This window comes from Erinaceus europaeus, chromosome 16 (assembly GCF_950295315.1).
Source record: "Erinaceus europaeus chromosome 16, mEriEur2.1, whole genome shotgun sequence".
In the NCBI taxonomy this organism is placed as follows: domain Eukaryota; kingdom Metazoa; phylum Chordata; class Mammalia; order Eulipotyphla; family Erinaceidae; genus Erinaceus; species Erinaceus europaeus.
In genome coordinates, this window is record NC_080177.1 from 56,886,629 (window position 1) to 56,913,291 (window position 26,663).

The 26,663-nt window shown below is 41.2% G+C and overlaps 1 protein-coding gene and 1 pseudogene across 1 annotated transcript; both read right to left on the reverse strand.

Annotated features, from left to right (window-relative positions):
• Positions 1–410: 410 nt before the first annotated feature.
• LOC103112277 (heterogeneous nuclear ribonucleoprotein A1-like) lies at positions 411–2,118 on the reverse strand (annotated as a pseudogene).
• A 5,621-nt stretch (positions 2,119–7,739) lies between these two features.
• EMC7 (ER membrane protein complex subunit 7) lies at positions 7,740–26,456 on the reverse strand. Its single transcript, XM_007521680.2, has 5 exons — positions 26,140–26,456; positions 20,862–20,981; positions 14,410–14,548; positions 12,634–12,714; positions 7,740–8,204 (listed from the first exon to the last, which is right to left on the reverse strand). Exons 1-5 carry the CDS (start codon positions 26,373–26,375, stop codon positions 8,052–8,054), a joined length of 729 nt encoding a protein of 242 aa, XP_007521742.1. The 5' UTR covers positions 26,376–26,456; the 3' UTR covers positions 7,740–8,051.
• Between the last annotated feature and the right edge of the window lie 207 nt (positions 26,457–26,663).

The following is a 26,663-nucleotide window of genomic DNA, read 5'->3' on the forward strand; positions in this document are numbered from 1 at the left end:
GAGTATGATAACACATGCACTTTACCATGTGAACCACCACCAGCTCCTATTTTTAATTTTTTTAAAAAGACATTTAGTCAACGTTATGATCAAACTACTACATTTAGCAATCAACAGCATAGGTGCAAAATAAAAAAAAAAGGAAAAAAAGAAAAACTACATTAAAATCTTGTTGGAATGCTTTAAACTTTCCATAGAACAGAAACTAAAATAACTACTATACTACTAGTCACAAATACAGTCCTCAATTTTTTTTCCTTACACAAGAATATTGTCTTAAAAAAAAAAAACACAAGCATGTCTTCTTTGTAGCAGCTAGGCCCTGCCACGACTGTACTTGTCTAAGTTCACAAAGCTGTTGAAACCTGTAACTTCTTTATTATTTCCTACTAAGCTATGTTTTTGGGCGATTAAAAACTGCCACTGCTATAGCCAGAACCATCATAGCCACCTTGGTTTCTGGTTTGGCAAAGTACTGGCCTCCACCACCATAAGGGCCATAACTTCGGCCTCCAAAGCCTCCTTTTATGGGTCCAAAACCTGAGGACTGGTTGTAGTAGCCAAAATCATTGTTGCTCCCACCACCTCCAAAACCATCATAGCCGAATCCATTGTAGCCATCCCCGCTGGCACCGTAGCCACGGCTCAAACCATAGCCGCTAAAGTTTCCTCCTCGGCCAAAGTTGTCATTGCCACCAAAACCTCCTCCACGGCCACCATAGGAATTTCCAGACCCACTTCGACCCCTTGGACCAGTCATATCTTGTTTAGATAAGGCTTTTCTTACTTCACAGTGGTGGCCATTCATGGTATGGTATTTTTGAATGACTATCTTATCTACAGAATCTTGGTCATAAAAGGTGACAAAAGGGGAGTCGGGCTGTAGCGCAGCGGGTTAAGCGCAGGTGGCGCAAAGCACAAGGACCAGCATAAGGATCCCGGTTCGAACCCCAGCTCGAACCCCGGCTCCCCACCTGCAGGGGAGTCGCTTCACAGGCAGCGAAGCAGGTCTGCAGGTGTCTATCTTTCTCTCCCCCTCTCTGTCTTCCCCTCCTCTCTCCATTTCTCTCTGTCCTATCCAACAACGATGACAACAACAATAATAACTACAACAATAAAACAACAAGGGCAACAAAAGGGAATAAATAAATAAAATAAAATATTTTTTAAAAAATTTTAAAAAAAGGTGACAAAAGCAAAACCTCTCTGCCACTGCCTTTGTCAGTCACGATCTCAATCACTTCAATTTTACCATATTGTTCAAAATAATCTCATAGGTGATGTTCTTCCGTGTCATCTCTAATGCTACCAACAAAAATCTTATTCACCATCATGTGGGCACCAGGTCTGTGAGTATCTTCTCTTGAGAGGGCCCTCTTGGGCTCCACAACTCTTCCATCCACTCTATGTGGCTTTGCATTCATAGCTGCATCTGCATCTGCCTCTGCCATAGTGGCGTATGTGACAAACCCAAACTCTCGGGAGCCCTTGGTGCCTGGGTGTCTCATGACCTCACAGTCTGTGAGTGTCCCCCATTGTCCAAAATGGCTCCTCAGGCTCTCACTGGTGGTATCAAAGCTCAGATGCCCAATGAAGAGCTTCCTCAGCTGTTCTGGCTCTTTGGGAGACTGTGATTTAGACATGACGGCAAGTGAAGGAGGGACCTCATGATGGTTAATCAGTAGGTTAAGGAGAGACCTCAACGATGCTTATCTAGCAGCGGCATCCATAATTAGAAAGTTCTTCCCTGTTGTTACGGTCTTGCACATTAACATTATTTTGTGTGACTGATATAGTTGTATAAAGTGCCCGCTTGGCACTGCTGAGGTGACCAGTAACACATACACCTCAAGATCCTCAACAAAGAAGTCTGTTCCAAGATCAAGTTCACACTCAACTGGTTTGCAGGATTCTCAGTAACTATCTCCTTCCAGTCCCACAAGAGTTCATGAAGCAAAGGGGGCTGACTATACTGTGGAGATGCCAAGTGGACTCTTGCTCCTGGTTCTACGGGGCCCTGGGCCCATACTCTTGGTTTCCTAGATGCTCTCCCAAAGATGCTTGATGCCCGAGCAGATCAAGGACGTAAGAGCACGAAAGCCTATTTTTAATTTTTTAAAGACTTATTTACTGAAGAGAACCAGAACATCACTCTAGCATATATTGATAGCAGAGATTGGACTCAGAACCTCATACATGCAAGTCTGATTCTTAATTTGTTGTGTTCCCTCCCAGGATTCCATCTACTTTTATTTATTCGTTTTTATTATTTTTATTTATTGGCTAGAGACAGCCAGAAATTGAGATGGAGGGGAAGATAAAGAGATTGACAGAGAGAGACCGGCAGCTCTGCTTCACCACTCACAAAGCTTTCCCCCTGTAGGTGGGGAGCGGGGACTCAAACCTGAATCCTTGAGCACTGTAACTTGTGCACGTAACTAGGTGTGCCACCACCTGACCCCTTTTATTTTTCATTTCATTATTTTTATTGCCACCAGGGTTATTGCTGGAGCTAGGCACCTGCACAAGTCTGCCACTCCAAGCAGTCCATTCTTCATTCCTTCCTCTTTTTCTTCCTTCCTTCATTTCTGCCTTTCCTCCTTTCCTTCTCTTTCCTTTCTTTTGACTGAGAAATTGAGACAGGAAGGGAAGACAGAGAGGGGGAGAGAAAGATAGACACAGACAGACCTGCTTCACCTCTTGTGAAATGACCTCCCTGCAGGTGGGGAACTTGAATTGGGGTCCTTGCGCAGGTGTTTGCACTTTGCACTATGTGCGCTTAACCCAGTGCACTACTGCCTGGCTCCCATATGTTTTTTTAAATATATTTTTATTGATTTTATATTAATGAGAGAGGTAGAGAGAGACTAAAGCACTGTTCAGCTCCGCTTATGGTGACGCTGGAGATTGAGTCTAGGACCTCAGAACTTCAGGCATGAAAGTCGCTTTGCATAACCATGATGTTATTTCCCCAGCCCATTCCACTTTTTATATATATATTTTTAATTTTTTAATATATATTTATTTTCCCTTTTGTTGCCCTTGCTTTATTGTTGTAGTTATTATTATTGTTCTTGATGTCGTTGTTGGATAGGACAGAGAGAAATGGAGAGAGAAGTGGAAAACAGAGAGGTGAGAGAAAGACACCTATAGACCTCTGTCTCACCGCCTGTGAAGTTGACTCCCTAGGTGAGGAGCCGGGGGCTCGAACCGGGATACTTAACGCTGGTCCTTGCACTTTGTGCCACCTGAGCTTAACCTGCTGTGCTACCGCCCGACTCCCCCATTCCACTTTTAAAAGTAGATGGAAGGGGGCTATGTGGTGCTGCACAGGTTACTATGTGCGAGATCTGGTTTCAAGCCCCCAGTCCCCATCTACAGGGGGGAAAGCTTCACAGTGGTGAAGCAGTGCTGCAGGTGTCTCTCTTTCTCTCACTTTCTCTATCCTTCCCTTCCCTTCCCTCTTGATTTCTGACAGTCTCTATCCAATCAATAAAGATAAACAAACAAATAAATAAATAAAAGAAAGATAGACACCTGCAAACCTGCTTCACCGCTTGTGAAACGACCCCCCTGCAGGTGGGGAGCCCGGGAGCTCAAACCGGTCTCCTTGTGCATGTGCACTTAATCCACTGTGCTACCACCCGGCCCCCTGTGACTAATTTTTTTAAGCCTTTTTATCATTACTGACATTTCTCATGTAGGCCTTGAAATTCTTCCAGCTCCTGAAAAGTATACTAAGTGCTTGCTTCTTCCCCTCCTGTCAGGAATATAAGGGGTTAAAATGTAAAGGCACTTTACTACTGAACAGGGTATATAAAAGTCTTTCCAAACTGTTAACTAGACTGATGGTGAATCCTAAGGCTTTTCTCTGTCTCACAGGAAAATTCTTGGAACTTGGAAACTATGGATCTAACCTGGAGAACCTATACAGGGCATCTCTAGTACCACTTCCTGGTACGAATGAGCAAAAATACTGGGCAAAAAGTCACTACTTATATGGAAAACTGGGAAATGTTATGCATGTACAAACATTGTATTTACTGTCGAATGTAAAAAAAATAAATAAAAATAAAAAGTCACTACTTAATTTGAATTTAGAAAGTTTCTAAATACAAAGCTTACATTTAAAGAGTGATACATGTAAACTGAATCGACGAAAAGCCCTAGACAAGAAAAACATTGAGCTGCTGGAAAAGTTACTTTTTTTTTTTTTCTTTTATCAGTGCACAGCTCAGCTCTGGCTCAGGGTGGTACAGGGGGATTGAACCTGGAACTTTGGAACCTCAGGCATGAAAGTCTCTTTGCATAATAATTATGCTATCTACCCCTACCCTGATTCATTTTTTAAATAATGGAGGCCAAGTGGTGGCGCACCTGTTACAATGTGTAAGGACATGGCTTCAAGTCCCAGTCTACCTGCAGAGAGAAAACTTTGCGAGCAGTGAAGCAGTGTTGAAGGTGTCTCTCTGTCTCTCTCCCTCTCTATCACTTCTTTCCTTCTCCTTCTCAATTTCTGGCTTTTCTTATCCAGTAAATAAAGATAATAATAAAAAATGCTTTTAAATAAAATAAAAATACATAACCAGGGGTTGCACCTGGTCCTGCACACATAGCAAGAAGTGCAAGGATCAGGAGTTGGGCAGTAGCACAGCGGGTTAAGTGCCACGGACCGGTGTGAGGAGACCGGTTTGAGCCCCTGGCTCCCTCACCTGCAGGGGAGTCACTTCACAGGTGGAGAAGCAGGTCTGAAGGTGTCTAAATCTTTCTCTCCCCCTCTGCCTTCCCCTCCTCTCCATTTCTCTCTGTCCTATCTAACAACAAGGACATCAATAACAACAACAATAATAACTGCAACAACAATGAAAAACAACAACGGCAACAAAAGGGAAAATAAATTTAAAAAAAAATTTTAAAAATAAAAAGAAGTGCAAGGATCCACACAAGAATCTGGGTTCAAGCCCCTGTTCACCACCTGTGGGGGTGGGGGTGTCACTTCACAAATGGTAAAGCAGGTCTATAGTTGTCTGTCTGTCTTCCTCTCTGCCTCCCTCTCCTCTCTCAATTTCTCTCTGTCCTATCCAAAGAAACAGAAAAAAAAAAAAAAGAAAAGAAAAGTACATCATAAAAAAAAAAAGAAAGAAAGAAAAGTACATCATGTCTTTTCTGACAGCCCAATACTTTGTCTCCAAATGGGAATGAGGAGAAAGGATCCAAGGAATTAAAAAAAAAAAAAAAAAAGTTGGCACCATGCAATGAGCTTAGAAACTTTCAGAACTGGGTTAAATTGTAATAGTTTTAAATCTGAAAAGGAATTTATAGGTTGAATCCAAATTTCTCAACTATGATGAGTAAACTTAAGGTCCATTTATTTATTGATTCAGCAAACATTTATTGTGTGCCCACATGCTTCAGTGCTGGAAATAAAACAATGAACAAGAACATGGTCCATTGAAGGAAAGTGACTTGTTCAAAGTCACAAATTAGTGGCTAAAGAAGGACTCTTTGGAAATCAGTATTATTTAATAATACAATCATTTCTGTGTCTGTAAGCACATTAAACATCTGATGAAGATTCTAGCCAAGATTCTCAAACACAATTGATGTAATTGCATTCCATAATATGATAAAGGACACATAAAATAATCACACAGCTTAATTAACAAATGAAAAGGTAGTCTTGGTAGTGTTTTCTGGTTTCTTGGTCATTAGGTATTTAATATGTAAACTCTGACAAATTTCAACATGAATTCTGTTCATACAACTATGTCTCTTGAAATCCAACTTCCAACAAATGTTCTACTATTTTAATTATTTTTAATAAATGATTTTTAGTCAAAAGACTGAGTTCTAGCATTAACCAGGTTACCCACCTTAAATCATTCATAGCTTGACCAGTTTGGTATAAACTACAAATAGGAAAAGTTAATAAGTGGGGTGAGGGTGGGCGGTGGCAAACCAGGTTAAGTGCACATAGTACAAAGCACAAGGATCTCGATTCAAATCTCCAGCTCTCCACCTGCGGGGGGGGGGGGTCAGGTTGTAAGGTGAAGAAGGTCTACAGGTATCTATCTTTCTCTCCCCAACTCTACCTCCCCTCCACCTCAATTTCTCTGTCCTACCCAATAAAACGGGCCGGGGGGGGGGGGGATGGCTGCCCAGAGCAGTGGACTTGTAGTGCTGGCACTGAGCCCCAACAATAACCCTGGAAGCAAAAAAAAAAAAAAAAAAACAGAGATAACAAACAAAGAAAAGGTTAATAAAAAGTCTGTATCAGAACTTGCTTCTTTAAAATAGAAAATATACTTTACGTTAAAATTGACAGTGGGGAGTCAGGTGGCGGCATGCCTGGTTGAGCACACACATGACCATGCATAAGAACCCTTGTTCAGGTCCTTGCTCCCCACCTGCACATGGGATGCTTTGCAAGTAGTGAAGCAGGTCTGCAGGTGTCATCTTTCTCTTTCCCTCTCTATCTTACCCTCCTCTCAATTTCTCTCTGCCCTGTCAAATAAAAGAAAAAGAAAATAAATAAAATAAAATTGACAGTGGTGCTTGCTACTAAAGGGAAAAATAAAAGTTTGGAACTGAACCATTTTGTTGTTGGGTTTTTTTTGTTCTTTTTAAAGTTTAAAATTTATTTTCAGGGGAGTCGAGCAGTAGCACAGAGGGTTAAGCGCATGTGGCGCAAAGTGCAAGGACCAGCATAAGGGTCCCCGTTTGAGTCCCCGGCTCCCTACCTGCAGGGGAGTCGCTTCACAAGCAGTGAAACAGGCCTGCAGGTGTCTGTCTTTCTCTCCCATCTCCCCCTCCTCTCTCCTTTTCTCTCTGTCTTATCCAACAACGATGATATCAATAATAACTACAACAATAAAACAACAAGGGCAACAAAAGGAAATAAATAAATAAATATTTAAAAATATATTTTCAGGAGAGGTCAGAATACTGTTCATCTCTGGCATACAGTGGTTACAGAGATTGAGCCTCAGGCACAAAAGTCTGGTGCATTACCACTCTCGGTGCATGGTGGCAACTTTTAAAACTCATTCAGAATAAAAAGTTTGAATACTTCTGATTGTGCTGCTGTCTATAGCTAAATCACCCTTAATACTCCTGATCTGACTGGGAAGCAGTAGTTTATATTCCAACAACCCTTAGAGTCAGTGATGGGACAGATGAGGGGATTTAAAAGCTATACTATCAACATTATAATATATAACTCTAACCCTTACATCTTATAGAAGGCTCTCCTACCGTTATATTTTTCTGTCTGGTCATCTGTTCTCCCTCACTATATAATAAGCTCTATTGAGACAAGCATAGGCTGTTACCCATCTCTGTATTCTATTTTTACTCACAACGCAATCTATAGTCAATCCTCAATAATAATACTATAGATGGCAATCAAAATTTTCAAAGTGATAACATCTCATTTATACTCTGAAACTAAGTGTGATAATACAAATTAGGAAGTAAAAAAAAAAAAAAAACTACCTCAAGAAGATATTGCACCTCAAATATCAGGACATGCTAAATGGCAAGATAGGGCTGAGCATCCTGGAAGGTCTGGCTACAAAACAAAAACACACAAATAGAAAAAAAAAAAATGACTCATACTGTTCTGAAAATACCAATCACTTATTTTTAAAACTGGAAAAGTCAATTTCAAGACTCAGGTGACGAGAGAAGAAAACCATTAGGAACAAAAGAAACAAGTGGGAAAAAAAATGACAAGATAATTTTACTCTGTATTAAGACTTATTTTAATATACATAATGTATAGTACTCCATATAATTTATTAACATCATTTTCTATAGGACACTGTGATTAATTCAGTGACATCGATATTGACCTCATACGAGCTAAAGGATGAGAGCTGGATTTTCCTGTATACCAAGTACAAATGTGCTAGAGTATTACACACACAGTCATAAGAGATCAACTTTAAGGATGACTCGTTTACAGTAGTTGCTTCACACGATTTTTCTCAAGACTTGGATGCCACCCAGTGTTGCTGTATTTGTGCAAATGCCAGCTACTGACCACCCAACTACCTCCTTTTGCCAGCACCACTTTTGCCGGTTTTACTGCCGCCACTGCTAGACTTGCCAGATGATTTTGAAGAGAAGAGTCTTGTCATGAACTCAGAAACATCAGGCAATTCATGGTTGGAATTCAGCATATTCATTGATTGTTCCATTTCCTATTAGAAGGCAAAGCAAAAAAGATAAAAGACAAAGCAAAACACTTCCAATTCTTCTCAGTTCTAACACTTCTATTACAGAAGAAGAAAAAAGAATAATTTCTTTTTTTAATTATTAATTTTATTTTTTAATTGAAGAGAGATACAGAGGGAAAGCTACAGAGACCAGTTCTGGCTTATGGTGGTGCTAGAGACTGAAACTGGGACCAAATTCTCAGGCATGAATTTTTTGCTTAAGAAAAGTAAGGAGTAAGATAAATAAAGGTGCTTGTTCTGAGCAATGATGCAATGCCATAAGCAGTAGCACTTCAAACACTAAGTTTCTATCTCTGTGCTTTTTTTTGTTTATTTTGTTTTGTTTTGTTTCTTAGAGAGAGCAAGTATGAATGCAGAACACTGCATCATCTTCTTATGCAGTGTCAAGGACTGGGTCCAGGGCCTCATGTAAACAAAATGTGTTCTCTTTTCCAAGTCCTACTTCCTAATCCTCCATAAATAATCAACAAATGCCCACCTAGGGTTTGAGCTGGCATGTGTATGTATGTATTTCATAGTCAGGGCTTCACCAATCCATAGCGACCTTTAAAAAAAAAAAAAAGAGGGGGTCGGGCGGTGGCGCAGTGGGTTAAGCGCATGTGGCGCAAAGCACAGGGACCGGCGTAAGGATCCCGGTTCGAGCCCCCGGCTCCCCACCTGCAGGGGAGTCGCTTCACAGGCGGTGAAGCAGGTCTGCAGGTGTCTATCTTTCTCTCCCCTTCTCTGTCTTCCCCTCCTCTCTCCATTTCTCTCTGTCCTATCCAACAACGAATTGCATCAACAAGGGCAATAATAATAACCACAACGAAGCTACAACAAGGGCAACAAAAGGGGGAAAAAATGGCCTCCAGGAGTGGTGGATTCATGGTGCAGGCACCGAGCCCAGCAATAACCCTGGAGGAGGAAAAAGAAAAAAAAAAAAAAGAGACGAAAGAAGAGAGGGAAAGACATCACAGCACCAAAGCTTCCCCAGTGCAGTGGAGTCTGGGCTTAAACCTGTGTTGTGACACGTTTGACAAAGCAGGAATATTCCCAAGTAACCTACTTTGGCAGCTCTGAACTTATATTTTTATAAGAGACATCTTATATGATAATAGACAGATATATTCCTACCATCCTACTTTTATGTTTTCTAATTAAAATATTTCTTAGGGGATGGGATACAGAGATTTGGTGGTGGGAATTGTGCGGAGTTGTACTCCTCTTATCCTATGGTTTTGTTAATGTCTCCTTTTAAAAAAAAAAAAAAACTGGAGACCCCCCCCAACTCTTCATCTGCACTGCTTCAGCCTTTAGGTTCATAATTAGTCAGCAATTTGTTTGGGTGTATATATTAACTCTTCTTTCAGCCACCAGGTTCTAGATGCTACCGTGATGCCAACCAGACTTCCCTGGGCAGACGACCCCACCAATGTGTCCCAGAGCCCTGCTTCCCCAGAGGCCCACCCCACTAGGGAAAGAGAGAGACAGGCTAGGAGTATGGGTCTACCTGTCGCCCATGTTCAGCAGGGAAGCAGTTACAGAAGCCAGACCTCCCACCTTCTGCACCCCATAATATCCTGGGTCCATACTCCCAGAGGGTTTAAGAATAGGTGGGAATTGTGTGGAGTTGTGCCCCTCTTATTCTACGGTTGTTTTCAGTGTTTCGTTTTTATAAATAAAAATTATTAAAAAACAATAAAAAATATTTCTTATGCTTCAATAGTGTCTTTTAAAAACTTGTGCTTTTTTTTTTTAGATGACTACAGTCAGAATATATATAAATCTTTCATTGTAGATTGAAGTATCAGAAAAGTCTGGAGGTAATCAGAGAATATCCAAGACTTGATTTCTAAGGTCCTTAGTAGCAAGCTGATGAAAACCACATGGCTTGGGTGACCTCAGTTTATAAAATTTACAAACCAAGTTATCAAAAATTCATAAAAGTTATTTTAAAAAAATGTCACTAGTTAATGGCCAAAACCTGGAAGCAACCCAGGTGTCCAACAACAGATGAGTGGCTGAGCAAGTTGTGGTCTATATACACAATGGAATACTACTCAGCTGTCAAAAATGGTGACTTCACCGTTTTCAGCCGATCTTGGATGGACCTTGAAAAAATCATGTTGAGTGAAATAAGTCAGAAACAGAAGGATGAATATGGGATGATCTCACTCTCAGGCCGAAGTTGAAAAACAAGATCAGAAAAGAAAACACAAGTAGAACCTGAAATGGAACTGGCGTATTGCACCAAAGTAAAAGACTCTGGGGTGGGTGGGTGGGTGGGGAGAATACAGGTCCATGAAGGATGATGAATGACATAGTGGGGGTTGTATTGTTAAATGGGAATCTGGGGAATGTTATGCATGTACAAACTATTGTATTTACTGTTGAATGTAAAACATTAATTTCCCAATAAAGAAATAAAATTTTTAAAAAAATGTCACTAGTAACCTGTGACAGTCTGGAGGTTACATTCTGAATGTTAAAAATAAATCTCCCATACAATTTAGCAATTCCTCCCTTAGGTTTCGATCTAGAGAACACAAAACCACTTATCCAAACAAATCTATGTATACTTAATATTCTTTGCAGCACTGCAATAGCCAAAATTTGACGTCAATCTAAGTGTCCAATAACAGGTGAATGGGAGTGGTTAAGGAAGTACATGTGTGCACACACACATGTACACACACTCAGTAGTACTAAAGTATAAGAAATTGGGGGCTGGACATTGACACTCCCAGTTGAATGCATGTATTACCTTGTGCAAGAACCCAGCTGTAGAGAAGCTTCGTGAGTGAAGCAGAGCTGCTGGTGTCTCATTCTTTTTTCTCTGTCTTCCCTTCCCCCTCAATTTCTCTCTATTCTATCAAATTATAAATAAGTATTTTTAAAATGTGTAAGAAATTGTGGTTCGGGAGGTGGTGCAGTGGCTAAAAGCACTGGACTCTCAAGCATGAGGTCCTGAGTTCGATCCCTGGCAGCACATGTACCAGAGTGATGTCTGGTTCTTTCTCTCTCTCTCCTATCTTTCTCATTAATAAATATGGTCTTTAAAAAATGTGTAAGAAATTATCAAAATTTCTCTTTTGCTACAACTTGGATGGAATCTGAAGGACTCAGTAAGTGAAATAAGCCAAGAGGAATTGGGTGAATACAGGACAATCTCATTCATTGGTGGGACTTAAAAAAACAAAGCAAGGGAGTCGGGCTGTAGCGCAGTGGGTTAAGCGCAGGTGTCGCAAAGCACAAGCACCAGCATAAGGATCCCGGTTCGAGCCCCGCTCCCCACTTGCAGGGGAGTCGCTTCACAAGCGGTGAAGCAGGTCTGCAGGTGTCTATCTTTCTCTCCCCCTCTCTGTCTTCCCCTCCTCTCTCCATTTCTCTCTGTTCTATCCAACAACAATGACAGCAATGATAACTACAACAATAAAACAACAAGGGCAACAAAAGGGAATAATAAAAAAAAAGCAAAAAAAAAACCAATAAAATAAATAAATAAAAACAATTAAAAAATAAAAATTAAAAATTAAAAATAAAGCAAGGGAAAGTATAGGGTAAAACTTTAATTAGATATGGTCTACTATAGCCTATTCAAGGACTTTAATGAGGAGAGACGGTTGCAAAGTTGTGGGAATTCAGTGTCCTATGGTTGAGAAAGAGACTGATTTTGGGGGCCAGGTGGTGGCACAACCACTTAAGCGCACATAGTACTAAGTGCAAAACCCATGCAAGGATCCGGGTTTGAGCCCCCACTCCCCACCTACAGAGGGTCCGTCCACCTCATGAGCACTAAAACAGGTTTGTAGGTATCTTTCTCTCTCCCTCTTTATCTCCCCTCATCTCTCCATTTCTCTCTATCCTATCCAATAAGATGGAAAAAAAATCATTGCCAGGATCAGTGGATTCATGTCAACACTGAGCCACAGCAATAACCCTCAAGGCAAAAAAAGAAGAAAAAAATAAAGAAAAAAAGCGGTTGAGTTGATAGTGGATGAGGTACACTGATTCCTATCTTGGGGAAAAGCAGAAAAGTAGCACAGTAACAGTAGCAGTCCTGTAAATCAGCATTTTTCTCAATAAAGGGATTTTAAAAAAATCCATAATCGGGAGTCGGGCGGTAGATGAGCAGGTTAAGCAAAGGTGGTGCAAAGCGCAAGGACCGGCATAAGGAAACTGGTTCGAGCCCCTGGCTCCCCATCTGCTGGGGAGTCACTTCACAAGCGGTGAAGCAGGTCTGCAAGTGTCTTTCTCTCCCCCTCTCTGTCTTCCCCTCCTCTCTCCATTTCTGTCTGTCTTATCCAACAACAATGACATCAATAACAACAACAATAATAACACAACAATAAAACAAGGGGAATAAAAAGGGTATAAATAAATATTTTTAAAAAAAATTCCTTAATCATCTTACCCGTCTCATGTCAGGATCACTTGTGTTGACTACTTTGGGCAAAAGCACAAATATCAACAGTGGGAGGACCATCATCATCACCTGTGAATGTGAAAAACAGAGAAAATGTTTTTCTCAACAATGTAATAAAAAAACTAAAACTTAACAATTAGGAAATAAAAAATTCAAATGGCACATGCAGAATGAAAGTAGGAGCAATTACCTCGATTCTACTAACTAGCCAAGGAATTATCAAGGTGTTCCTAAAAGGCTGACTTTACCAAGCTGAAGAGCATCATCTCTGTGTGTTGAGCCTTCACAGACATCTTACTCCATGTTGGTGTCATTTACCTTTCTCACTTAATTTGTATTCTCTGCAATGTAGGGCCAAGCAACTATTAAAGCAGATCAGGTTTGAAAAGTAATCCAGCAGCTTTTACCACTGAAGGTATCTTCATGGAATTTTAAAGATGAGAACATGGATAAAATTGTACCATAAGACTTGTGTGAGGGTCGGGTGGTGGTGCATCAGGTTAAGGGCACACAGTATGAAGTGCAAGGACCCACTCAAGGATCCCGGTTCCAGCCCCCTAGCTCCACACCTGCAGGGGGGATTGCGTCACAAGTAGTGAAACAGGTCTGCAGGTGTCTATCTTTCTCTTTCCCTCTCTATCTTCCCCTCCTCTCTCAATTTGTCTCTGTCCTATCCAATAAAACAGAAAAAAATGACTGCAGGAGCAGTGGATCCACCAAGCAGCCACCAAGCTCCAGCGATAACCTTGGAGGCAAAAAAAAAAAAAAAAAGATTTGCCTACTGCTGATTTCTCCCATCTACTGTACTTTCCTACCTTATCCCAGAGAGCAGATTCTGGGTACCAATTTATTGCTTTTTATAGTATGTAGAGCCCCAGATATTTCTGCTGGTGATTGAAATAACTATCATCAAGGACTAAGATCAAAACAGACATTAAAAAGTAGTATAAAAAAAAAAGGAAGGGGGGAGTGAGAGGTGACTTCTTAAGAATTTATTCTACTAGTGTCTTGCTATTAGTGGATACCATAACGTTAGCTTTTTGAAAATACCAAGGACTTAATTTACTACATATAACTTCTCTATTTACTATACATGCTGAAAAAGGAAGAAAAAACTTCATGTCCTTAAGAGAAATTGGTTAATAAATGATGACACCTTTATCAATGGAATAATGTGCAGGTAGTATGAGGAATTAAGACAGTTCCATGTGTAACTTACAATAAACTCTTCTTTTTTTCAATAAGGTATATTTATTTATGAGGAATGGGAGAGGAAGGAGGAGGGGGAGAAGGAGGGAAAGGAGGAGGAGAGAAGGAGGGAGAGGAAGAGGGGAAGAAAAATGGAGAAGGAGAAAGAGACTATTCTAATATAGGCAATTCTGGGGGTCAAACCCTGGGACTCATCCCTGAGTCCTGTCTCTATTCACTGAGCTACCTCCACACCCTCAAAAAAAACTCTTCTATTATAATTTTAAAACATTTCATCACGGGTAAATTTTTTATTCAAGTTCTGTTTTACACTTCAATGGTAAGTCTACCATTTAGCGATGGAAAGTGAAATCCTCACTGAACTTTTTGTTATATTCATTTTATTAATACATTCCCAAAACAACTATTTTCCCAAAACCCATAAACTATTCATAACTATCCTTTTACCCAACAATCTAACTGCAGTCTTCTTTCTCACAGTAGTTAGAAGTTTTTAAGTGCCTGGAAGCCAGAACAGGTATCAGTAAAGATTCTTCATTGTACCCTGATACATACCATTGGATTCATCAGAAAGTCTGTCCAGCCCCATGATTCTCTTTTAATAAAATAAGAAGGTGGGCCAGAAGATTTCATTTGGAGAGGATAGGGCAGTCTGACCACTTCTGATGTTTTGATGTAATTCACGTATCTTGCTCTGATAAAGCAATATGAAAGAAAAGTCAGTAAGTCTACTGAAAACATTACTGTAGTAACAATGCCTTAAAATGTCACTAATTTTCTCCAAAAAATGGCATCAAAACTTGAAAAATCCAATCAACACAGTTTTTGTTTGTCTGTCTGAAATATTTACAAGATGCAGAAAAAGAACTAGGCTTGTAATTAAGACCTAGTTTCTAGCTGCAGTTCTTTTATTACCTAGGCCTGTGGGACTAGGTAAGTTCTTATCTTCATTCTTTATACCAAAAGTTTTTTAAGAATTCTAGTGGGGCTAGATCAAGCACCTGGATGTTAGACCAGAAACTATCAAATACCTACAGTGAAATATTGGTGGAACACTTTCCCATCAAGGGCATCTTTGATTACACAGACCCAACTGCAAAGAAAACTAAAACAAAAATAAACCAATGTCAAGTTGAAAAGCTTTTTGCATAGCAAAAGAAAATATCCCCCAAAGAGACTCCTCACAGAATGGGAGAAGATCTTTACATGCCATACATCAGACAAGAGGCTAATAAACAAAATATATACTCCCAACCTGTTTCTATCTTTCCCTAGTAGAGTAGGGCTCTAGGAGGTGAGGTTCCAGGACACACTGGTGAGGTAAAGAGCTCACCAAACTTAGCAACAAAAAAAATAAATGACCCCTCTCAGGCAGAAGTTGAAAAAGAAGATCAGAAAACAAAAGTAGAACCTGAACTGGAATTGGTGTATTGCAACCAATACACCAATGGGATGGGTGGGTGGGGAGAATACAGATCCAAGAAGGATGACAGAGGACCTAGTGAGGGTTGTATTGTTATAAGGAAAACTGGGAAATGTTATGCATATACAAACTACTGTATTTACTGTCAAATGTAAAACATTAATTCCCCAATAAAGAAATTAAAAAATAAAAAATAAATCCAAATGCTGGCATTGTCCAGAAACATTTTTTTAAAAATGACCCAATTCAAAAGTGGGGAGAGGATATGAACAGAATAGCCACTACAGAAGTGATTAAAAGGCCAATAGACATATGAAAAATTGCTCAAAGTCACTGATTGTCAGAAAAATGCAAATAAAGACAACAAACTACCTCACCCCTGTGAGAATGGCATACATCAGAAGTGACAGCGACAACAAATGCTGGAGAGGTTGTAGGGACTAAGGAAGTCTCCTGTACTGCTGGTGGGAATGTAAATTGGCCCAACCCCTGTGGAGAGAAGTCTGTAGAATCCTCACAAGGCTAGAAATGGACCTTCCTTAGGACCTGTAATTCCTCTCCTAGCCATATATCCTAAGGAGTCAAACATACCCATCCAAAAAGATATGTGTACACCTATGTTGTTTAGCAACACAATCCATAAGAGCCAAAACCTGGAAACAACCCAGGTATCCAACAACAGATGAATGGTATATATATACACAAAGGAATACTACTCAGCTATTAGGAATAATGAATCCACCTTCTTTGACCCATCTTGAATGTAGCTAAAAGGAATTATCTTAAGTGACATAAGTCAGAAAGAGAAAGATGAGTATGGGATGATCCCACTCATAAACAGAAGTTGAGAAAGAAGAACAGAAAGGGAAATGCAAAGCAAAATTTGACCAAGTTTGGAATATTGCACCAAAGTAAAAAAAACTCTGGGATAGGAGGGAGAGGGTAGATTTTCAGCTCCACTGTAGTGGGGTGGGGGTAGGGAACACAGATCTTTGGTGGTGGGAATGGTGTTAACATATACTCATACTGGGAGTTGGGCTGTAGTGCAGCGGGTTAAGCATATGTGGCGCAAAATGCAAGGACCGGCATAAGGATCCTGGTTCGAGCTCCAGCTCCCCACCTGCAGGGGAGGCGCTCACAGGCGGTGAAGCAGGTCTGCAGATGTCTATCTTTCTCTCCCCCTCTGTCTTCCCCTCCTCTCTCCATTTCTCTCTGTCCTATCCAACAATGATGACAACAATAATAAAACAAGGGCAACAAAAGGGAATAAATAAATATAATATATATATGCTCATATTAACTTATACTCTTATAAATAATTATTTAATCAGTATGAGAGTGGAAAATTAAGATTGAAGTGGTCAGGTGGTGGCACACCTAGTTGACATTACAGTTTGACATTACGGTTTGAGCCCCCGTTCCAACCTGCAGGGGGAAGCTTCATGAGTGGTGAAGCAGGGCTGCAGGTGTCTGTCTGTCTGTCTGTCTGTCTCTCTCTCTCTTTCTCTATCACCCCATGCCCTCTGAATTTCTAGCCGTCTCTATCCAATAAATAAATAAAGATAACAAAAAAAAAAAAACTTTAAAAAGAAAAAAAAAGGAAATTAAGATTGAATGTGTCAAGCTTTTTAATGCATAGACTTCATTTCTGAGTATATACTCCTTCAATTAGTAAACCAAATTTTAACACTGGGCTTAAATTATTAATGTATTTCTAATAATTATTATTTAAATATTAAATTATCTATAATCTTAAAGTAGGGAGACCAGAAACAACTGGTCTTGTCAGTATATAAGATATAGTTATTTGTAAATAGCAGTAAATGACATAAATCATGGTAAGGTCTTATACAGCATAATAAATCCTAACCATGGGATTTTCAAAGTAAACCAAGTTCCCAAATAACCTGGTTGTAATAATTATCTATAACCTTCTTAAACTCTACAACAGCAAGCAACCTTCTTCATTCTCTGAAAGATCCGTATTTTTTCCCAGTCCTGGAACCTCGGGTTTTGCTGGTTTTCCTTCATGCTTCTCTTGATCCAGACCATTTGATACGGCAGCTGCTGATCTCAACCAAATCAATGCAGCCTGTGCCATCTCGACAGGTTTCACTTTGGACTGTATCCAGAGATGCCAGGCCTGGAATGTCAACCCTCCAGCTCCATTATTCTGCCACCAAGTTGCAGATGCTACCATGACTCCATCCTGACTTCCCTGGGCAGACGACCTCACCAGTGTGTCCTGGAACCCTGTCTCCCAGAGTCCTACTCTACTAGAGAAAGACAGAAACAGGCTGGGGGTATGGGTCAACCTGCTAACCCTCATGTCCAGTGGAGAAGCAATTACAGAAGCCAGACCTCCCATCTTCTGCACCGCATAAAGATCCATACTCCCAGAGGGATAAAGAATAAGGAACCTTCCAATCAAGTGGATGGGATACGGAACTCTGGTGATGGGAATTGTATAGAATTGTAGCCATCTTAACTCACAATCTTGTTGGTCATTATAAAAAATAAGAAAGAAGGGGGGGGGGGAGTTTGAGGGGAAAAAAGAGGAGGGGAGGCAGAGTGGTATCAGAGGCCCTGAATTCACTCCCTGGAGCCTCCCACCCCAAAAACAACCTGCAATGCCAAAAAAAAAAAAAAAAAAAAAACCACGTGAAAGAATGAAAGAAAGAGAGAAAGCAGCAAAGTAAAAGAAAACATTTTAGAAATGCACTGAGTCAAATTATATCATTTCCCAAGGCTAGGAAATGACCCAGCAGGTAGAGCACTATACTTATATGCCTGAGGCTTCAGGTTTGATCCCTGGCACTGCATGTTCTAGGGTGGTAGTTTCTCTCTAATAGGAAGTAAATAAAATTAATCATTAAAAAAAATTTAGGGGGCTGGGTGGTAGTGCAGTAGGCTAAGCACTGCCCCCGGCTCCACACCTGCAAAGGGGTCACTTCATGAGCGGTGAAGTAGGTCTGCAGGTGTCTATCTTTCTCTCCCTCCTCTCTCCATTTCTCTCTGTCCTATTCAACAACAACGACAGCAATAACAACAACGATAAACAACAAGGGCAATAAAAGGGGAAAAAAGAGCCTCTGGGAGCAGTGGATTCATAGTGCAGGTACCAAGCCTCAGCAATAACCCTGGAGGCAAAAAAAAAAAAATTAAACGGGGCCGGGTAGTGGTGCACCTGGTTGAGTGAACATGTTACAATGCGCAAGGACTGGGTTCAAGCCCCCAGTCCCCACCTGCAGAGGAAAAGCTTTGAGAGTAGTGAAGCAGTGCTGCAGGCATCTCTCTCTATAAATCCCCTCTCAATTTCTGGCTGTCTCTATCCAATAAATAAAGATAATAAAAAAAACTTTAAAAAAAAAAAATGGGGCCGAGTAGTGACGCACCTGGTTGAGTGCACATTACAGTGCGCAAGAACCCAGGTTCAAGCCCCTGGTCCCCACCTGCAGGGGGAAAGCTTCACAAGTGGTGAAGCAGTAATGCAGTTGTCTCTATCTCCTCCTCTCTGCCTCCCCCTTCCTCTCAATTTCTGGCTGTCTCTATCAAATAAATAAAGAGTAAATAATAAATAAATAAATAAATAAATAAAGTAAAAAATTTAAAGTCCTTATCACTTCAATTTTGGGTCTGTAAAAATAAACCTAAATATGCTTGGCACATGCTAAAAAAGGTTAGTCACAAAATACAGTTACTCCAACAAACTCCACAATGCTATCTATTGTTTAAAAAAAATACCAAATTTCCGGGAGTCTGGCGGTAGCGCAGCGGGTTAAGCGCACGTGCAAGCAGGTTAAGCGCAAAGTGCAAGGATCCCAGTTTGAACCACCGGCTCCCCACCTGCAGGGGAGTCGTTTCACAGGCGGTGAAGCAGGTCTGCAGGTGTCTGTCTTTCTCTCCCCCTGTCTCCCCCTCCTCTCTCCATTTCTCTCTGTCCTGTCCAACAACAACAACATAAACAACAATAAAAAACAAAAGGGAATAAGTAAATAAAATAAATATTTTTTTAAAGTTAACAAATTAAAAAAAAAAAACACAAATTTCCATAGTATACTAAACATTATAGAGAGGAAGAACTATAAAAATTTCTAGATCAGGGAGTCGACCCCAGCTCCCCACCTGTAGGGAAGCTCACTTCACAGGCGGTGAAGCAGGTCTGTAGGTGTCTTTCTCTCCCCCTCTCTGTCTTTCCCTCCTGTCTCCATTTCTCTCTGTCCTATCTAACAACGACGACATCAACAACAATAACTACAACAACAATAAAAACAATGGCAACAAGAAGTAAATAAATATTAAAAAAAAAAATTCTGGGGGTTGGGAGGTAGCGCAGCGGATTAAGCGCAAGTAGCGCAAAGTGCAAACACTGGCTTAAGGATCCCGGTTTGAGCCCCTGGATCCTCACCTGTACGGGAGTCGCTTCACAGGTGGTGAAGCTGGTCGGCAGGTGTCGTTCTCTCCCCTCTCTGCCTTCCCTCCTCTCTCAATTTATCTCTGTCCTATCCAACAACGAACAACATCAACAACAACAATAATAACCACAACAAGGCTACAACAACAAGGGCAACAAAAGGGGAAAAAAATGGCCTCCAAGAGCAGTGGAATCATGGTGCAGGCACTGAGCTCCAGCAATAACCCTGGAGGCAAAAAAAAAAAATTTTTTCTAGATCAGTATACAATCAAATATACACTAAAGTGTTAAAATATTCTGATGAAAAACATATGGCAAATAACTTCAATTTAGGAAAGTTAAATTATTTCCAAAACAGTCCCATCTCAACAATAACTTTCACAAAGCTTTTGCTCCCCCAGGAAAAAATATTATCTCTTATCCATATAATTACATTAGGAACTTTTAAAATTAAGCCAAAGTGGAAGGAAGCTTCATTTTATACTACCTATGTAAACATTAAAACAATACAAGGATGCTTTAAATATTTTAAAGAGTACTAACAGTTTAAGTAAGAAATTTAACTGTGATTTCTATGTATGAATTCTTAAAGAAATACACAAGTACCTAACAGGTAAAATTAAATTCAGGTGGTAGCCTGGAAGGTAGGTAAATAAATGCAAGCATGAGATCTTGAGTTTGAGGAGTCGGGTGGTAGCGCAGCGGGTTAAGCACCGGTGGCACGAGTGCAAGAACCCGAATAAGGATCCTGATTCGATCCCCCAGCTCCCCACATGCAGGGGAGTCACTTCACAGGCGGTGAAGCAAATCTGCAGGTGTCTTTCTCTCCTCCTCTCTGTCTTCTCCTCCTCTCTCCATTTCTCTCTGTCCTATCCAATAACAACATCAATAACTACAATAATAAAACAACAAGGGCAACAAAAGGGAATAAATAAATAAATAAAGAGATATTGAGTTTGATCTCCAGCCTATGAGGCAGAGCGATAATCTGATTCTCTCTTTTTCATAAACAAATAAATAAATAAATCTTTCACTGGGGAGATAGCATAACGATTATGCAAACAACTTTCATGCCTGATGCACCCAGGTCTCAGTATCACCATAAGCCAGAACTAAGTAATGTTCTAGTAAAAAAGGGGGCAGGGGGGGAAGCATGACAGGTTCTCTCACCTCATTTTTCCTTTTGAAGTGATATCCACTCGGACAGGATCAAATCTATAAGCAGGAGATACAACTTCCACTACATAAGATCCAGAAGGTATATCATGAACCACAAAACTACCATCTGTCCTGAAAAAAATGAAAGTAACATTTAGTCATTTCAGAACATACCTGTTACATATGATTACACTTACAAATTAACAACCCCTGGCATGACAACCAGAAAAAAGTATGACTGTTAACAGAAATATAACAATGAATTATCTAAAGAAAACTAATAATTTATCCTAAGTAAATATTTTACTTTAGAGACATAACACATTTTATCATTCTAAAATGTTTTTAAAGATAGAGACAGAGAGAGCGAACCAGAGGGGAGCCAGGCAGCAGCTGGACAGCAGCGCACCGGGTTAAGCACACATAGTACAAAGCACAAGGATCCCAGTTCAAGCCACTAGCTCAACTGCAGGGGGGAGGGGGTCACTTCACAAACAGTGAAGCAGAGCAGGTGTCTTCCTCTACCTATCTCTATGGCCACCTCCTCTCTCAATTTCTCTCTGTTCTATCCAATAAAATGGAAGAAAAAAGAAAAAGACTTCCAGAAACAGAGGATTCGTGGTACAGGCAACAAGTGCCAGCAATAATCCTGGAGGCAAAAAGAGAGAAAGTGAGAGACCACAAAACTGAAGCTTCCTTCAATGTGATGGGGACAGTTTAAAACGGGGTCACTCACCTGGCAACGCAGCACGTTATCCAAGTAAACTATTTAATCAGCCGCCTATAATTTAAATTTTGAAACTTGGCTTTAGCCAGGGAAAAAGTTCATTGTTAGAGCACAGGTCTTGCACACCTAAGATCCTCAGTTCAACCCACAACCCAATCCCAGCATAACCATCACCATATTATAGGTACTGACTGGTGATCTGGTATCTCTCTCTCTCCTTCTCTCTCTCTCTCTCTCTCTTGCTACATCTCTAGTGAAAACAAACTAAAAATTTTAATTTGGCTGCTCAGAAAACGGTATAGTAAGTAGAGATGTGGACTGCAAACATAAGGTGCTGACTTTGATATCTGGCATTATATATGACCAGTGCTACTCTGTGCTTACCCCCACACCCCTTGTGAAATAGATGCAATAAATCTTTATGGGCTGGCAAGATAGCTCACTTAAGAGGGTGTCTGTTTTGCTCTATGCACCACCCAGGCTGGAGCCTGGCCCCCACTGGACTGGAGGAAGCTTGGGTATTATGATGCCTCTCTCTATCTCTGCATAAAGTAGACCTGGAGTGGTAAAGCTCCAGTGATGACAAAATAAACATATTTTAAAAATTAATTTGGTTTGAGTGGGGGTAGACAGTGTAATGGTTATGCAAAGAGACTCTCATGCCGGCTCAATCCCCTGCACCACCATATACCAGAGTTGAGCAGTGCTCTGGACAATTAATTTGAACACCATAAAGTACCTAATCAAATAGTTTCTACTTATACCCAGATAATCTCCTCACCTACTTCCTATTTCATTTCCCTCAATCACTCCAAAGTTAACCGTGTAAGACAAAGAAAGGACTACAAAAGCTGATTAAGAGCAAAAGACTGGCATACTTTAATGATACCTCTTTGGTCACTACCAGAACACCCATCACCTGGGGCCCTAGTCAGGGAGCCCTAGTGTTCCCACACAGACATGATGGGCCTAGACCTCTAACAGACCCTTCTCTGCACTGCCACTGGTCATGTCCATCAGGAACAACATAATGGACCCCTTTGTGGGCCCCTACAGGACCTTGGCCTCAATGTAGACTAACAATGTTAGAGACTGTTACATTCTCCAAAGGGAAGTTGGGCAACATACTCTACCACTCGAGGAAGATGGGTCCTGCAATTAGTGCAGCCTGGAATGTTCCTAGCCATGACCACAGAATGTGAGCTCAGACCTACAATGATGCAGAGGTTACATAGGCTCCTGTGCTGTATATAGGCCCCAGATCAAATTGATGGGTTTACAGTTAACAATATTGATACACTTTCCGCACATTTGGGAGCTACTCTCTTCCTTGATCCAGCTTTCTAGTCCTTTTTCTAACTATGACACCATCTTCCCAGACAATAACGATGACCGCACCAATGTGTCCCGGAGCCTCGCCTCCCCAGATCCCCACCCCACTAGGGAAAAAGAGACAGGCTGGGAGTATGGGTCAACCTGTCAACGCCCATGTTCGGCGGAGAAGCAATTACAGAAGTCAGACCTTCTACTTTCCGCACCCCATAATGACCCTGGGTCCATACTCCCAGAGGGATAAAGAATAGGAAAGCTTTCAAGGGAAGGGATGGGATACGGAGCTCTAGGGGGTGGGAACTGTGTGGAATTATACCTTTCTTATCCTATGGTCTTGTCAATATTTCCATTTTATAAATAGATTTTAAAATTTTAATTTGATTTAAAATAAAAAGGTCAAAACAAAGTGTAGTATATAACTTTGTTTCAATCTTTTCATCAAAAGATTGAAAACTAGTTAAGTGCTTCAAAACAGAGGACTGATTAAAATTAATTATTGGGTTGTTGTTTTTTTTTATAAGCAAGAAGTGGCCATGAAAAGTTCTTAGTTGACATTCCCCTCACTTCCATTAGCCAAATTCAGATCACCTCCAATACACACAAATGTAAGTCAACAACTACATGCTAGGGCTGGTAAAACAGCTCACCTGGAAAGTGTGTTGCTTTGCAGTTTGTGGCCTCTCTCTCTCTCTTAATAACAATAGTGATACATGCTAATTGTGCATAAAAGGTACTTTTCCAACAACTTCCTAACTGTAAGCTCCTATTTTAAAATAATCATTCTACATACAAATGGTATACTTCGAAGTAGCATCAGAAGCTGCTCAGAAAGTGTTAAGTTAGAAAAAAGGTCACAAATATATATTTTAGTATTAATGACATAGGCCATATAATTTTAGAAAGGCTGGGAAAGATACAATAAAGTGATGTTAGTTATCTCTAACTTATTACTTATATATATATTTGTCAATAAACATATTATGCATTACAGATTTATTAATGAAAGAGAGAAGATAAAACCAAAGCATTCATCACTCTGGCATATGCAATGGCAGGGGTCAAATCTGGGATCTCATGTCCCTAAATCCAGTGTCCTAGTCTTTGTGTCATCTCCCAGGCTGTGACATTATATGTATTTTGAAAGATTTTTTTAAATATTTATTTATTTATTCCCTTTTGTTGACCTTGCTGTTATATTGGCTGTAGTTATTGTTGTTGTTGTTGATGATGATGTAATTGTTGGATAGGACAGAGAGAAATGGAGAGAGGAGGGGAAGACAGAGAGGGGGAGAGAAAGACACCTGCAGACCCGCTTCACTGCCTGTGAAGCGACTCCCCTGCAGGTGGGGAGCCGGGGGCTCAAACTGGGATCCTTGTGCTTTGCGCCACCTGTGCTTAGCCTGCTGCGCTACCACCCAACTACCTCGAAAGATTTTTTGTTGTTGTTATGTTATAGTTTCACATATAGTTTCACATATAGTGAGATAGTTTCACATGAGACAGAGAGACACATACAGAGAGAAGCCAGAGCACCATTCTGGTACATGCTGGCCAGAATTAAACTGGGAGTCTGAGGCACTTAAGTCCTGCACTCCATCTGCTGAGATACTTCCCCTGGCTGCCACATTCCAGGTTATTTCAAAATAAAACATAAGTAATTTGAAAAGCCATTGTATAGTACTATAGAAGAGAAGCCAAATGGTTAATTAAGGCTAATTTTCCTTTTTTTTAATTTTTATTTATTTTATTATTGGACAGAGACAGAGAGAATTAGTGAAGATAGAGGTAAAGAGGGAGAGAGGGAGAGAGAGAGACAGAGAGACACCTGCAGCCCTGCTTCACCACTTGTGAAGCTTTTCCCCAAAGGTGGAGACCACGGGTTTGAACCTGTGTCCTTACACACTGTTCTTCTTCTTCTAGCATTTGCCCTTCTTCCGTAGCCAGTCAACAGCATCAGGTTGAGCCTGATGTAAAGTTTCGAGACCTCCTTTGAATCTGGAGAGGTGGCAGTCGTTGACTATGTGGGTCATAGTCTGTCTGGAGCCGCAGGGGCAGTTCGGGTTGTCACATACACACTGTAATGTGAGCATTTAACCAGGTGTGCCACCACCTGGCCCCTAAGGCTAAATTTCTAAAGAGTAATAAAAGCTTTCTCAATAAAACATCACTAACTAAGGTAAACCCAAAGAATGTTCTAGGGTCACATTTTAATTACAATAATGGTTGTCAGTTTCTTTTTTATTTAAATTTTTTATTATCTTTATTTGAGGAGGAGGGGAGATAAACAGGGAGAGAGACAGAGAGACACTTGCAGCCCCGTTTCACCACTAGCAAAGCTTTCCCAATGCAGGTGGGCACCGGGGGCTGGAACCCTGGTCTTTGTGCACTGTAATACATGCGCTCAACCAGGTGCGCCACCACCCAACCCCTGGCTGTCAGTTTCTTTTCATTATCACCGAAGGTTGAAATTATTCAAACGCACCTGAATATTTGTTAATCCGGTGGGCCTGGAATTAAATGTCCACATTTAAGTTCTCTGGTTTTCGCTGTCATTCACTGGTATACAAAATCACCAGAGAAACACAAAATCACCAGAGAAATTCACCACGTCTCAGTACAAGTTGAAATACCATTTTTTAAAATAAATGCAAAAGACAAGCATGTGAGCAATATATTTAAAAAAAAAAAAAGCCTCATATAAATGCCAAGTGTGATGCTGTAAAAACCTCTCTAGGGACTTGAGGGATCATTAATTTTAGAAGCACCAACATAAGCCTCCCAGTCTATATCATCACTAGAAATCCTCTGGGCTTTCAGAATTCCCACTTGCTTAGCATCTTTCTACACAACATCAGCTGCCCAATGAATGATACGAATGCAAACAGCATATTTCTGAGAAACCAAGTAAGATGCAAAGGAAAGAATACAGTGAGACCCACCCCCAAAAAAAAGGAGGGGTCTTGTTGCCCCCAAAGACCCAGAAGTGAGTGTCCCAAAACACAGCCCCCGCTGCTCCAGCCCTGGGGCGAACACCTGCCACCCTCACTTTTGACGTATGGGGCCTGGATGCGAAAAGCTTCCAACCGCCTCCCCAAGGTCCCAACACTGACCGCCAGCGGCGCCCCTCCTGCACCAGGAGACAGCATCAGGTTTTGACACTTAGCTCTACTAGAAGAAATCCCTCTCCAGTTTCCATCCCAACTGCTTTCCCTCTGCCCTCGGGATGCTCACTTAAGGAAACCGACGTGCTCTTCTCCGTCCACCAACACTCGGGCCGCCGAAATCCAATCCTGGGGCTTCACCCCAGGAACAACTGCACGCCCCTCAATCTTGAAGCGGTCTCCTATGCTGACTCCACTCCCTCCCAACCCGTCCGCATTAGTCCCAGACATGTCCGAGCTCTGGGCATCCCCTAGTAGCAACATCAGCAGCAGGACAGTACTGAGACCCCAGGAAGCGGCCGCCATGACAGCAGCTCTCAGCGGTCGGGCCGGCAGCCCCGGAAGCCTTTCCCTTCGCCGGGTCGTGACCGTCGCCAGTTGATGTTGTCATCACTGCGCGCCCGGTTCTGGCGCCAGTTGCGGCCGTAATTCTAAAGGCGAGAGTCCTGGCCAATCAATGTGCGATGCGGAAGTAGGTGGAAGTGCGGCCCCAGGCCGCGGGTGCTCAGCGTGGAAAGGGCGCAGTCTCGGGGGCTTGTCGGCGTTGCCTGCGCAACAAAGTCGTTTATGTAGGTGTTGTGGCAGCGCCCTAGA

What these genes read in the sequence shown, in the direction of transcription:
- EMC7 (XM_007521680.2), bottom strand. Translation starts at nt 26,375, where the DNA reads ATGGCGGCCGCTTCCTGGGGTCTCAGTACTGTCCTGCTGCTGATGTTG. An exon ending in GAGCACGTCGGTTTCCTTAA is followed by an intron (nt 20,982 to 26,139) that starts GTGAGCATCCCG and finishes CATTTTTTTCAG; the next exon opens with GACAGATGGTAGTTTTGTGG. An exon ending in ACTTCAAAAGGAAAAATGAG is followed by an intron (nt 14,549 to 20,861) that starts GTGAGAGAACCT and finishes TTGCTTTATCAG; the next exon opens with AGCAAGATACGTGAATTACA.